Genomic DNA, 14275 nt, shown 5'->3' with positions numbered 1-14275 from the left:
CCAGACAATTTAGGGAAGCTTGCCCTGTAGTTAGTCAGGATGCACACCCTAGTGTAGGGAAAATGCCCTGTCCTTCAATTGGGACTTCCTGACTTTGCTTCTTGACTACCTTTATGCCTTAGAGGCCTAGGCTAAATTATCTTATTGGTTCAAAATTTTATGGCTGGAAAAGGCTCCACAGTCTGCCTTCCTCTTAGGCCCAGAGAAGCTCTTTAAGCTGAAATTCTATGAGTGCCATTTGTGGTTCTAAGAGATTTCTAGTTGTTTGTCTTTACTGCTCACATTGTGCTCACGTTAGTGCTTATTCCTCAGTCTGGTTTCAGGAGTACTGATTTATATTCCATGACCCTTTTGAGGTGAAGTGATTACAGAAAATGAGTGAAATCACCAGATCATAGAATTATACAATTACTGTAATATTGGTATATGCGTTTTAGTAAGCATAAACAAATATGCGCACACACACACCCCATATGTTTTGATTAAAAAAATTAGCTTAAACGTGGCATAATTTACTAGAATATGAAGCCTTTAAAAAAATCAGACTTGAGGCCCTCAAAATTTGAATGACGGTGAATGTTATGTTCCCTTTTTGTTTCTAGTCCACATTCTGAGTAGATAATGTATGCCTTAATATTTTTTATTCAGTCTTAATGAAAAATACAATCACATCACAAAATTTACAGAAGCACTTCTCATTTCAAGGATTTTTCAGCAGATTGAATTATTTTATGACGTCGTATCACATGAAAATATTTATAAAACGAAAGAGCGTTTTCTCCTCTGACGCTACCTGGGGGTATTGGGCAAGTCACTTAACCCCACCCCCGCCATGCTCAGTTTCCTTCCCGGTAAAGTGAGGATACCATCAGATGGCGTCTGTGTATCTGTGATCTTATGATTCCCATTTTGGCGACCTTCATTTACAGAGACGGCCCTGCTGACCCCTCTGAGCCCTTTGAGACGTGCTTTTATTTTAGTTTTTTTTTTTTTAACTTTTTAAAAGTGTTAGCTGTGTGCTTAGTGATGAGCCTGCTGCCTGCTCTCCTGGTTCAGTCTCCCACGAGCATGGCACAGGTTTGAGATGAAATACAATGCCTTGAACAGAGTTTTTCCTCCACGTCAGATTCCTGTCCTGTAGAAGATTGACATGGTCTCATCACTTTGTAAAAAAATGTTACATGATTTTACTCAAAAACACGTAATAGGGTCTATTTGGACATAGCTAGAGGAGGAGATGTAGAACTGTTCTTCATATTTGAAGTTAGAGAAATGAAAGGTTATTTCAATTTTTAACCCATCTCAGGGTTAAAGAGCTATTTGTTTTCACATCGGTCTTCCACAAAAAAAAGTGTTGTTAAAATCTGGAGTAGTTGGCATAGACTTTATTTTGAAAAAGTTGCATCCCTTGGAGGAGAGATATGTATGAGAGAGGACAGGAGCTTAGTAGTGCCCCACTCATAAACCTCCACCGCCATCTATAGTCACGGCTGCCCCATCTGAGAAATGGCACTAGGGAAGAAAAGTTCATTTTAAAGTTGTTTTTTTCCCCATCAAAGTTCTCTGGAGCCTCTCTATATTGATATTCTTAGAGTTTACCATGGAGGTCATACTACACATGAAACTTTCTAACAAGTCCCCTGCACATTTCAGTAATCCAGTCTTCCTGAATGGGGTACCAAGACTCTATTCTACCCCTGAGTAGCACTTTCCGTAGCAAATCATTTTTTAAAATAGTGAGGTTCTGTTGTATTAGTGTGGGTCAAAGAAATAATTCCCAGGACAATCAATCAGTCAGCTCTCTTGGTATAGATAACTCAAACACTATTACTGTTGCTCTGCTATGCCCAGTCTGCACCTGGTTGTATGTTCTGATGATTTTTCCTCCTATCTTCAGAGAATATCACGTTGGAGAACATTGCAGAAGCTGGAGTGTTGGAACACAGTGCAGAAGACTCTCTATCCACTTGTGGACTGGTCTTACTCTCACTAAAAATGAAAGCATTTCATGAAGTTTCTAAAGATGCTATTGTAAAATTTGAAAAAACAAAACTGTTTAGTTCAGGTGTGCTAGTTAGCCCAGGACCTCAGGTTAACCTGGTGTGAAGAAAAGCCACTAGACCAGCAAGAATCTGCAGGCTGTTGAGGCTTACGGCCATCTGATGGGATCTCAAATGTAAAAAAAAAATAGTTCATGGAAAATGTGACCTGGAAAAATGAGGGTGGACTGCCAGGTTTTTGTTTTATGCTTTTTTTCTTTAAAAAATTAATAAAATTATTGGGCTGATTTAATTAATTGAAGTAAATGTATGTTTTAAATAGAGTGCCATTTAGAAGATGATGATTCTCCCGACCTCTTAACTCATTGTGTAACATTTCAGATGTGTGCTGGCTCTGGTTCCAAATTTTAGCAAAATGTTCTTTACCTGTAGGCTTCCAGGGCCTTTCTGTGTCATTTTCTGTAGTACAAGTCATCAGGTTCATTAAATAATCTCAGCAGTCCTTGCCAGTACCCTGATTGAGGTGCATTCCCTAATTAATGAATGATTAATTTAATTCACATTTTCAGGAAGAAGATATTTTGGACCTTCTGGAACAGTGCGAAATAGATGATGAGAAGTTAATGGGAAAAACTGCCAGACCACGAGGACCTAAGGTACATTCTCTTATGCTTTGGGTTAAAAGTGGATGCTGTTAAATTATGTTATTTCTCCTACCAGGTTTGTTACAGTTAGCATGACACCATCAGATTGTGCCATAGGATGAGAAATACTGAATCAGTGACCGGTACAGGCGATAGTAATAGCTGCCAGGAGTGTTGTTTTTGGCCCATGATTGGGGGATGACATAAGATCATAGGCTTTTCCTTCTGGTTCCTGGGTCTTGTCTTAACCTCTTTTGGGCCTAATTAGGTCAATCAGTAACAGCACAGAAGTAGGCATCTTGGTATTAACATTCTTGTCTCTTATGTTTTTCTTTCCTATCTCAGGCCATAAAATCACTGAAATGGCATGTGGTCCAGTCAGCCCTGCTCATGGTGGGTTTGACCATTCCTTTCCTGGGCCCTGTCACTGCCTTACCCATCAGGGGCTCCTGTAATGGTTGTACTCTGGTGAGGTGCAGTGGGGGGGATATTATTGCTTGATTGCTGCTACATCTCCCATAGGATAAGACCACATCCAGATTGTCTTGAAAAGGCTATTATGGTCAAAAGTGTTGCTTCTAAGTAGTTAGCCTTTGGATTTGAAGCAGTATTGTGAAGCTAGAGACTGCACATAGCACAGAAAAGGAGAAGTTGCTTAACCTAGAAAGAGAGAAAGGTGGCAAGATGAATAAAACACAGCATTCGCTTTCCTCTTCTTTCCTTCTATCTTTATACACATATATATGTATACACACACATGCATGCATGTAGCTATATTGTACTATGTGTATAGCTTATTAAAAAGGTTAAAACTCCACTAAGACTTTACGTATATATGTATGCATCTCTGTAAGGTGTCCCTAAAATCTAAGTTGCTTAAAGTACACATTTGGGACACATACATAACACTATATGTACACATATGTATGTGCTTATGTGTATATATGCACATATAGCATTATATGCATTAAAAACATTTATTAAGCACCTACTGTGTACCAGGCATCATGCTAAGTACTGAGGATACAGTTAATAAAAAGAAAGGCAGTCGCTTTCCTCAAGGAACTTACAGTCTAATGGAGGGAGACGACATACAAAAGAAGGCAGGAAAGTTGAAGTTGGGAAGGGCACACCAAAGAGCATCTTGTTCCATGGAGGTAAAACCAGACAAAGCAGCAGATGCAGAGTGGCATGATCTCAGAATCCAGTTTCTTCCTTTTGTACAGGAAAGTATTGGGAGGAATTTGGTACTCTACCCTCTAGCCCTTCAATCAGAGGAAAGGAGGAGGCTGGGGAAGGTGGTGTCAATTATGTAATATACCGCATATATTATTAAAGCGTGTTATAATGTAATTTGATTTATTATGGCATCTATTATATATATAATATGTATAACAGCGTAATATAATTATAAACCTGCTATATTGTTATACTGTGTAATTATATCATGTATCATGCACATACATACATAAACACGTAGACAGAAAAGGTATCCCAGATGTGTGTTTTGTTAATTAAACATAGAAAATAAATTTTGAAAAAAGGAAAAGAAGAGAAGGCTGAATAATTATTTTTGAGGGAAGTTGTAGAAATGATTCATAGGTGATTTTTATACACATATACATATACACATTCATGAATGCATGCATACATATATTTATACACGCACACATATATATATATGTACGTACATATATATGCATATATACACACACACATATATACAAGGTATCCTATGTATGTTTTACATTATACAACTACATATATGCCCGTGTATGTATTTCTGTATATATGTGTATTATACATATAACAGAATGAATTTGTGGAGAAAGAGAGGACAAAGGGAGACTATACCTAGGAATGTGAACAGTAGAAAGAAAAATTAATGAATGAAATTACTGTGGGGAAAGAGGAGGAAACATCATGAAAGATTAGAGACTTTTGATATCATACATTATTTTTCTGAGCCACGTGCTTGGTACAGACACCTTTATATTAGTGCTTCTGACCTAAGGAACTGTCCCATGCATTGACATTATTGAAGATTTTTGTGGATAAAGTCCTACAGGAAGAAATGGAATTGGGTCTGCAATATATTGGTGAAAAAGAATTCACTCCATGAGAAGTATTGCTGAATTTTGGAACAGAAATTCTTGGTTGAATAATAATCCATACCGATTGAAATCTCCCAGTTCTTTAAGATCTACCTCAGGTTTGACATCCTGTCACTGATAATTCTGCAGTAGCATTTTCCAGTCTTCACTCAAAGTTCTGGTTGCACTCAGTTATATTACTTTGTCTTCCTTAACATTGTATTATATACTGTTCTGTATTTACTTTGACTTGTATCCTTGGGAAAAAAAAATAAGATGCAAAGGAATGTATCTCACTTCTTAACACAGTGCTAGGTAAGTCATGGGCATAAAATCATGAAGCCTCTGAATTTGAAAGTATTTCAAAGACTATGTAATCCAAACCATATCCACCTCTGAATAATTTCTGCAACCCCAAATGTGTTCATTTAGCCTTCTCTTTTTTTCTTTCTTAAATTTGTTTTCTGTTAACCAGTATTATCTCTCTTCTATCTTCCCCACACATTGGGGAAAAAAGAATCATGTTAACCAGTGTGTATCATCATATTTTAATGGCTCTTTTTGTGGTGGCAAAGAACTAGAAACAAAGGGGTTTTGCATCAGTTGGGGAACAGATGAACAAATTATGGTTTAGAAATTAACGAAATGTTACCGTGTAGAAGAAATGATGAAAAGGGCATTTTCAGAGAAACCTGGAAAGGCTTTTTTGAACTGATGCAGAGTGAAGTGAGCAGAATCAGGAGAACAGTTTATCCATACGTCTTTCTTTTGAAGACATTTAGTGAGAGGAAATCTACTGCCTAATGAAACATCTTTTTGTACAGCTTTAACTGGATGGAAGTTTTTCTGACAATCCTAAATGGGCCTCTCTGAAACTTCTGCTCTTTCTTCTTGGTTCCTGGTTCTGCCTTGTATCTTCATTCTGTCACATGATAGCCTTTCAAATACTTGAAGATATTTATCCTGCCCCTTGTCTCCCCTTACCCCCCAAGTCATGAGCTTTAATTCTCTTACCATCCTGGTCACCTGACTCTGGAGATTTTCCTACCGATCACTGTCCTTTATAAAATGCAATACACAGAACCAAACTCTGGCACTTTTATGACCAGGGTAGAGTACTACGTGAGATTGTTACCTTCTTTCTTCTGGAGTATTCAGGGTAACACCATATTAGTTTTTCTGGTGAATTCTTTCTCTTTGAATTGCCACCACAGAGCACATGCATACCAACTTCTGCATTAGCTGATGCTTTTCCCTTCTTGTATTGGTGAATTTTATTTATGACTAAGTGATTAGGGTTATTTTTCTTACTGATTGGGATGTTTTTGAAACTTGAACCTGTCACCCATTTTCTTGTCTTTCTCAGCTTTGTGTCATCCTCACCTTTGCTAAAGAGGCCATCTGTGCCTTTATCTGAGCCCTTAATAAAAATGCTGATTATTACAGGGCCAAACACAAAGTCCTGAGGGGCTCAACTGTGGACTCCTTCCATGCTGACAGGTCTATCAGTGACGTCTTTTGGGGTCCAGTGATTTAACCTGTTCTGAATCTATAGCACAGTATCATCTTGCTCACTTCTCTCTCTTTAACTTTTTGTGTAACAACACCACAAGGGACTTAACTGCTTTGCTAAAATCCAGGTAAGCTAAATCTGTGGCAGTCCTCTGATGTACCAGCCTAGGAACTCTGCCAGAAAAGAAAATGAGGTTCATCTGTAATGACCTATTCTTGATGAAGCGATGTTGGTTCTTGTGATCATCATTTCCTTTTCTAAATGTTAACTAATTGTCCCTTTACTAACTCAGTGCACTTGTTAAATTGAAATGGGGTCAGTTATTTTTGTTAATGGAAAATAGCAGCATTTCAGTGATTGAAATTGGTATTTCAGAAGTTTACAATTGAAGTATATTTTTTGGTAGCTTGTTGCTTCTAATTTTTGTTGTTACCCATAGACCTTGGAAGGAACAGAATTCCAAAGCATCCTTTTGTTTTGAAAGTGACTTTGGGGGCGGAGCCAAGATGGCGGAGTAAAAGCAGTGACTTGCTTGAGCTCTCCCCCAAACCCCTCCAAATACCTGTAAAAAAAGGCTCTAAACAAATTCTAGAGTGGCAGAACCCACAAAAAGACAGAGTGAAACAAATTTCCAGCCCAAGACAACCTGGATGGTTGATTAGAAAGGTCTATCGTGCCAGGCTGGGAGAGAAACGCAGTTCACCGTGGGCATGCAGGCAGAACAGGCCTCGGCGAACCTGGAGCAGGCTTCAGGGGACTGAATCGTGGGCATCTGTGGGGGTTCCAGACTTCTCAACCCACAAACGCCAAAGACAACTTAGAAGATCAGTAGGAAAAGCCTGTGACTGTGGTGAGAGAAAAGATTGGTCCCAGCCCCAGTCCTGGCTGCAGCCATGGGGTGGCAGCTGAATTCCAGAGCTTCAGGCCCACAGACTGAGGAGGAATCCAGTGGCTGATCAGAGGGGGATTGCAGGGATCTCTTTGCTAGTGCTTGGGCAGGAATCTCTTGCTTTGCCTATCCTTGTATCTGGGTCACAGTTCTGGGCGGCAATTCTGGGGTGAGGAGGAGTGCTGGCGTGGTGGACTTGTAGTGGTGGTGCAGAGGGAATCCTTCTCACAGTTCCAAGGCAGAAAAGAGTGTGGTCAGTCATAGACCAGAGCACAGGCTAGGAAGGGAGTAAACACCTCACCCTTGATCATATCACCTTAGAAGAACTGAAAACTTACATGTGCCTAGAAATATCTCTGAAAACAGCTGCACAAAGCCCCCAAAACTTGGGGACAGTACATTCTCCACACTGGAAGCAGACCCCCTACCTTAACAAAGAATTTAAAACTTAAGTAGTTGGCTGGTATCATGAGCAAACTGCTCAAAAAAGTCAGACCATAGAATCTTTCTTTTGTGACAAAGAAGATCAAAACTTTCAACCAGAAGACAACAAAGGCAAAGCTCCTACATCCAAAGCCTCCAAGAAAAATGTGAATCAGTCCCAGGCCATGGAAGAGCTCAAAAAGAATTTTGAGAAGCAAGTAAGAGAAGTAGAGGAAAAACTGGGAAGAGAAAGGAGAGTGATGCAAGAAAATCATGAAAAACTAGTCAACAGCTTGCTAAAGGGGACCCAAAAAAAAACTGAAGAAAATAACACCTTAAAAAATAGCCTAACCCAAATGGCAAAAGAGGTCCAAAAAGCCAATGAGGAAAAGAATGCCTTCAAAAGCAGAATTGGCCAAATGGAAAAGGAAGTCCAAAAGCTTATTGAAGAAAATACTTCCTTAAAAATTAGAATGGAGCAATCAAAAGCTAGTGATTTTATGAGAAATCAAGACACTGTAAAACAAAACCAAAATAATGAAAAAATAAAAGACAATGTGAAGTATCCCACTGGAAAAACAACTGACCTGGAAAATAGATCCAGGAAAGATAATTTAAAAATTGTTGGACTATCTGAAAGCCATGATGAAGAAAAGAGCCTAGACATCATCTTTCAAGAAGTTATCAAGGAAAACTGCCCTGATATTCTAGAACCAGAGGGTAACAGAAATGGAAAGAATTCACCATATCACCTCCTGAAAGAGATCCTCAAAGGAAGACTCCTAGGAATATTGTAGCCAAATTCCAGAGTTCCCAGGTCAAGGAGAAAATATTGCAAGCAGCCAGAAAGAAACAATTCAAGTAATGTGGAAACACAATCAGGATAACACAGGATTTAGCAGCTTCTACATTAAGGGATCAATTCCGGAGGGCAAAGGAGATAGGATTACAACCAAGAAGCACCTACTGAGCAAAACTGAATATAATCCTTCTGGTAAAAAAATGGACATTCAGTGAAATAGAGGACTGTCTAGCATTCTTGATAAAAAGACCAGAGCTGAATGGAAAATTTGACTTTCAAATACAAGACTCAAGAGAAGCATGACGAGGTAAACAGGAAAGAGAAATCATAAGGCACTTAATAAGGTTGAACTGTTTATATTCCTATATGGAAAGATAATATTTGTAACTCATGAGACCTTTGTCAGTTTTAGGGTATTTGGAGGGAAAAAAAAATTATATGTATAGATAGATTGATAGATATAGGGCATAGGGTGAGTTGAAGATGAATGGGTGATATATCTGGAGAATAAAATTAAGGGGTGAGGATTATACTGGGAGAAGGAGAAAGGGAGAGGTAGAATGTGGTAAATTATCTTACATAAAACAGATAAGAAAAGGCTTTTACAGTGGAGGGCAAGTGGGGGGCGGTGAGAGGAAATGAGTGAATCTTAATTCTCATCAGATTTGGCTTAAGGAGGGAATAACATACACACTCAGTTGGGTATGGAAAGCTATCTTACCCTATGGGAAAATAGGGGGGAAGGGAATAAGAAAGCAGGGGAATGATAAGAGGGGAGGACAGATTAGGGGAGGAGGTAATCAGAAACAAACACTTCTGTGGAGGGACAGGGTCAGAAGAGAGAATAGAATAAATGGGGGGTGGGATGGGATGAAGGACAATTAATTTTCCACAGCATGACTACTGTGGAAGTGTTTTGCATGATTACAGAAGTATAACCTGTATTGAGTTGCTTGCCTTCTCAATGAGGGTAGGTGGGGAGGGAGGAAGGGAGAAAATTTGGAACCCAGAGTTTTTTAAAAATACATGTTAAAAATTGTTTTCCCATGCAACTGGGAAATGAGATATACTGGCATTGGGGTATAGAAGTCTGTCCTGTCCTACAGGAAAATAGAAGAGGAAGGAGATAAGGGAACGGGGGCGGAGATAGAAGGGAGGGCAGATTAGGGGAAAGGGTATTCAGAATGCATGCTGTCTTGGGGTTGGGGGAGGGACGAGATGGGGAGAAAATTTGGAACTCAAAATCTTGTGGGAGTGAATGTTGAAAACTAAAATAAATAAATTAATGAATCTTTTCTAAAAAAGAAAAGAAAGTAACTTTGTCATTTGTAAGCTATGGAACTGATCACTATGGTGTTTTGGAAAGGAGAATTATGACTTTACCTACCAGAGCCAATTTTTATGAAGTCAAGGTTGAATAGAGCTTTTACTAAGAGAGGTGATCTGATCAATTTCTGTGTGTTAGAAAGACTGAGAATTATTACCTAGTAAGATGGAGAATGAAGTGTACAGTTTATGCGTAGTCTGTATTGTGTTTCGGTGCTATGCTATATGTAGTTTGTGTCCTTCTGACTTATTACTCTATTATTATTGTTTCAACAATGTGTTGGCTTATGTCTTACTTGAATATATTGTTGGTCCATTGGGCCAGATTATACAAATGTGATGAAGGCTTAACCATCCATTTACCTTTATTCATTAAAGGTTTGAGTAGGATGTGTGCCATTCAAGTCTATAGAGAACTTTGGAGTTGGTATCATCTCTTAAAGATTGGGTGAAGTTTAGTTATGTTAATAAGCCTGCCCAAGGTCTCAAGTTCGTCTTGAGGGATGCTGTGAAAAATGTCTTTTTGGTCTCACAAACTAACTTCTCTTCATACTAATCCTTTTCCTACACATATATTTCTTTTTAATGTTAAAATGTTTGACAAATGTTTTCAGTGCCAGTATTCATTCCATAGCTGTTTTGAGTACCTATGAGGTGCAATACTAGGTGCTGAGAAAGATAGCAAGGGTAGATAAGAGAAGGCTCTTGCCCTTAAGAAGTTTACAGTCTATTGATGGAGGTAAGAAACACAGGTAAATATAACTTAGAAGATTATATGATCAATGTTACAGGTGAAGTATGATGAGAGTCACAAGGAGAGCCTGCTGCGTGCTGCGAAGTCCTCAGAGAAGGCTTTATGGAGGGGCCATCTTTTAGTTAATTATGGAGAGATGTTGGATTCCCAGAGGGTAGAGGTGATGAAAAAGTTATAGGGACAGAAAGAGCACAAAGGTATAGGAAACAGAGCATTTTCAAGGAATAATGAATTAGTCTGAGCTGATTCGGTTTTTAAGAGACAACTTCAGTATTGTTGGTGCTTAGCTACATTTAAACCATTTCTTATAAAAAGAAGCTAGTACCCCAAAGTATTAGGGCAGTTTTACCTTCCTGTGTCCTTTGGGGTAAAACTTCAGAAAGACCAGGCTTCCATTTGGCTTGTATTCCAGGTACTTTGTTTGGATGGTATTTTCATCCTGCTCAGCCACAATAGGTGATCATTATTTCAGTGGACCCAAATGGCACCCAATAATTTTGTCATAGATTATGCTTATGTTACAGTGTCTTCCTTTTCATTTAACATAGAACTACTACTGTTAGTACATAGCTGTAGTAATCATTCCCATTAGTAACAGGAGACATATGGTGTGTGTAGTAAACAGTTCTTGAAATACCTAAGTTGCAAATACATCTTATGCTAGGCTGGGCATGTTCTTCTGAAGTAAGGCTTTTCCCAATCCCCACTTCGCTCTTCCTTCACCTGGACTTGTTGAAAATAAGCCATACAGGAGGATTAGAAACAGGTGGCCCTCAGCAGAGATGTACTACAACATGACAACATGAGATTTGGAATTCATGCTTATACATCTTTCAACATGATTCTTTTTTGCAAAAACAAAACAAAAAACCCCCCACATGTTAATTTCCACATTACGTGCTTCATTTATTCTGTAGCACAAAGAAAGGGAAATAGGATTGCTTCAGTATGGTAAGAACATCTGTGTTAGAATTAGGCGGACCCGTGAAACTTGTGACCAAGCTGGAGATGGGGTAATATTTTTAAAAATTAGTTGTATTTCTTAACTTTTAAAAAATAACAATAAATTAAGTATGTCAGGATACTTGCTTGATGCATATACATACACTGAAGGGGCAGGATCTTTTGTTTTTGGGTGTCTTATAGCTGTAAAACTGAGAAAATTGTATTTAAGGCGAAAGCCCTAAGCTGCCCCTGCTGTGTTTATAGCAGTTTTCTCAAGTGCTTCTTTTTAAAACCCAGGGGTGTGTGTGTGGGTATGTGTGTGTGTTATTGCTTAAGTATTACTAATTAATGATGTCACAGGAATGTATATCTTTGAGCCTACAGCTGAGAGTCCTTCCTGCATCATGAAGAACAGAGCTGTTCCCATCTTCCAGAATTATACTTTTCATCTCATATTTTTTTTTCTTTTGCCTTGGCCTTCTCACCTTTGATTTTAGCCACTCAGCTCTCTTCATCCCTGGACTTTGACTGTTGTTCACAAATGGTACTTCATCTAAAATCTCAATAAATAAAATAAATCTCAATAAATAAAAATCTTAAAAATAGTCATTTGGGTTGGGGTCATCGGGTGAGAGAATGAGCGTGGAGGCAGTGTGGAACAGTGGAAAGACTACAGAGGACTGGAATTCAGAGCCTGTCTCTGATATATGCTGTCTTTGCTGCCCTGGGCCTCATTCTTCTTCCTCAGAACATGCGTCTATAAAATGAGAGGGTTGGACCAGAATGGTGTGTGATGTCTCTACCTCCACAAGTTCTTCATGATCAATCCCATGGTCCTAGGAACGTGTCTCAGAACAGAGTCATTAAATTTTTTTTGTCAAATAAGTTCTGGCAGTTGTGAACAGCCTTGGCATCCTAAACTAGTTTTATCACTTCCATAGAAAAGGGAGAATTCAGATGGCCAGCTTATTGTGACACCAGTATCTGCTCTAACTTTTAATCAGTTAACACTGCTGTAATTTCTTTATTTTAGCCTCTGCACTCCATGCCTGAAAGTGCACAAATATTGAAAAAGCAAAAGAATTACAGTAGTGAAAGCAGCTATGAAAGCACTGAGGAATCTTCCGAATCTGAAGAAACTGAGCGAGAAGAGTTCTCAGGCGCCTTTGCCGAGAAGAAAGTCACCTATGACTTTGATACCTGCAAGTGGGAATTTACTCCACAGCCCAGTAAGTTGATGAATTTTAGTTTAAGAAAGAGCCAATGGGTTGAGGACTTAAAAAAAACCCAACCCCTCAACCACCAACCTGCTCCCATCAGAGGGGAGCAGAGAGAGCAGTTGTTCTAAATGGAAGGAGATGTGGATTCAACTCCGGCCCCATAAAGACCTGCGCTGAGTGGCATGACTTCATGGGGCCTCGACCTCTTTCTTTGTCTGTCCTTTCCAAGATCTCTTCCTCCTTAGGTGATGAGTTTTTAGTTCAAAAGCCTGTCTCTGTGGTGAGTGGCCCATGGATGTGCTAAGGCCCCTTGTTTGAAATGGGTACTTTTGATCAAGTCTGGCCTATGCTGGTGTCTGGCAGTTGATTGAGGGTTCCTTCTCTGCCTTTATGCAGGTCAGGGATAAAAATTATAAACCACAGTCCCAGTCACCTCCCTTCATCACTCCTTTTCCAAGTTAACATGGCACCGTTGGTGTGTTCTCTTTGAGTGTTGCCGTTCATCTAGTTCCAAAATCCACCAAGTGGTATTGGGGTCAAGCTCACATCTCCATCTTTTTAAACAAGAATGGCACAAAATATTTAAATGCTTTGCTAAAATTGCTGTAAACTGCATTTGCTACATTCCCCTGATCTGTTTAGTCATGGCACTGCTCAAAAAGGAAAATCAGACTTAGGTGTTTCTGCCTTCTCTCTGTTGTAAGTTATCACCATCCCATTCATCCCAAACAGCAGCCATAGCCTCTTGGAACATCCTCTTTCCCCCTGCCCAGCATAGTGATAAAAAAACATTAACAACAAAAAACAAACCCACACCTTCAACTGTCCTTAGCTTCTTTCACCATCTCAACTCATTTTGAGCTTTAGCAGTCTCTTTTTATGAGTCTTGCCTCCGTCTTTTAAGCATAATTTTAAAAAAACAAACTGTATTCATTGGCAAATTTTTGTGCACACAAACATTGATCCCTTTGGGCCATTCATATTTTTTTTTTTTGTGTGTGTATCTTTAGCATTCCATTAATGAGATTACTCCATCTGCAGTCCCTCCTTAGGATTTGTTTTACTGAATATGATCCTAATCCATGGGATCCTTAATGATGCTTCTCTGAAATTTGCTATCCCAGAATCTAGGATGTACTTAGGAAATTAAAAAGCCATATAATATTGGGGGGGGGGAAAGGTGACATTTTTCTCTTAGAACTGGCAAAATGCCTAGAATCTTAATGAGATTAGGGATTCTTAACCAACTCTTCATCAGTGTAGATCTTCCTCGAGTACTTCATGCGTTAGGTAATGTATTAGGGCAAAACAGGAGATACAAAGATGAATAGTGTCACAGTGGAGAGACTGTTGGAATTGGAATTAGAAACATGAGTTCAGTCTGGCCTCAAACATGTAAAAATTGCGTGACCTTGGGCAAGTCACTTAACCCTTATCTGCCTCAGTTTCCTCAATGGAAAAAAAATGAGTATGATAACTGCAGGTAGTTTTCAGGAAGGAGCTTTGTGAACTTTAAAGTGCCACAGTAGCTAGTGTTGCTGTTCTATTAATATGAGGTGAGATTCTAATTTAGTGGTGATACTAGAGATTTCATTTTGATATGGATTTAGCCCAGGGACCCTGAAGTGTCCTTTCCAATTCTCCAGTTCTGTAATTCTTTGGAAGT

At 39.0% G+C, this 14275-nt stretch overlaps 1 protein-coding gene across 1 annotated transcript in view; it reads left to right on the top strand.

Moving 5' to 3' along the window:
- TTLL7 (tubulin tyrosine ligase like 7) overlaps positions 1–14275 on the top strand; it is a 188631-nt gene that overhangs the window by 136284 nt on the left and 38072 nt on the right. Inside the window, 2 exon segments of the mRNA XM_078156547.1 lie at positions 2570–2656; positions 12423–12618. Coding sequence (XP_078012673.1) covers positions 2570–2656; positions 12423–12618 — 283 coding nt within the window.

Source organism: Phascolarctos cinereus, unplaced genomic scaffold (assembly GCF_003287225.1).
Source record: "Phascolarctos cinereus isolate Bilbo 61053 unplaced genomic scaffold, phaCin_HiC Scaffold_5;HRSCAF=322, whole genome shotgun sequence".
NCBI classification, from domain to species: domain Eukaryota; kingdom Metazoa; phylum Chordata; class Mammalia; order Diprotodontia; family Phascolarctidae; genus Phascolarctos; species Phascolarctos cinereus.
The sequence above is the reverse complement of the archived record's forward strand: the minus strand, read 5'-3'. Positions and strand labels throughout refer to the sequence as shown.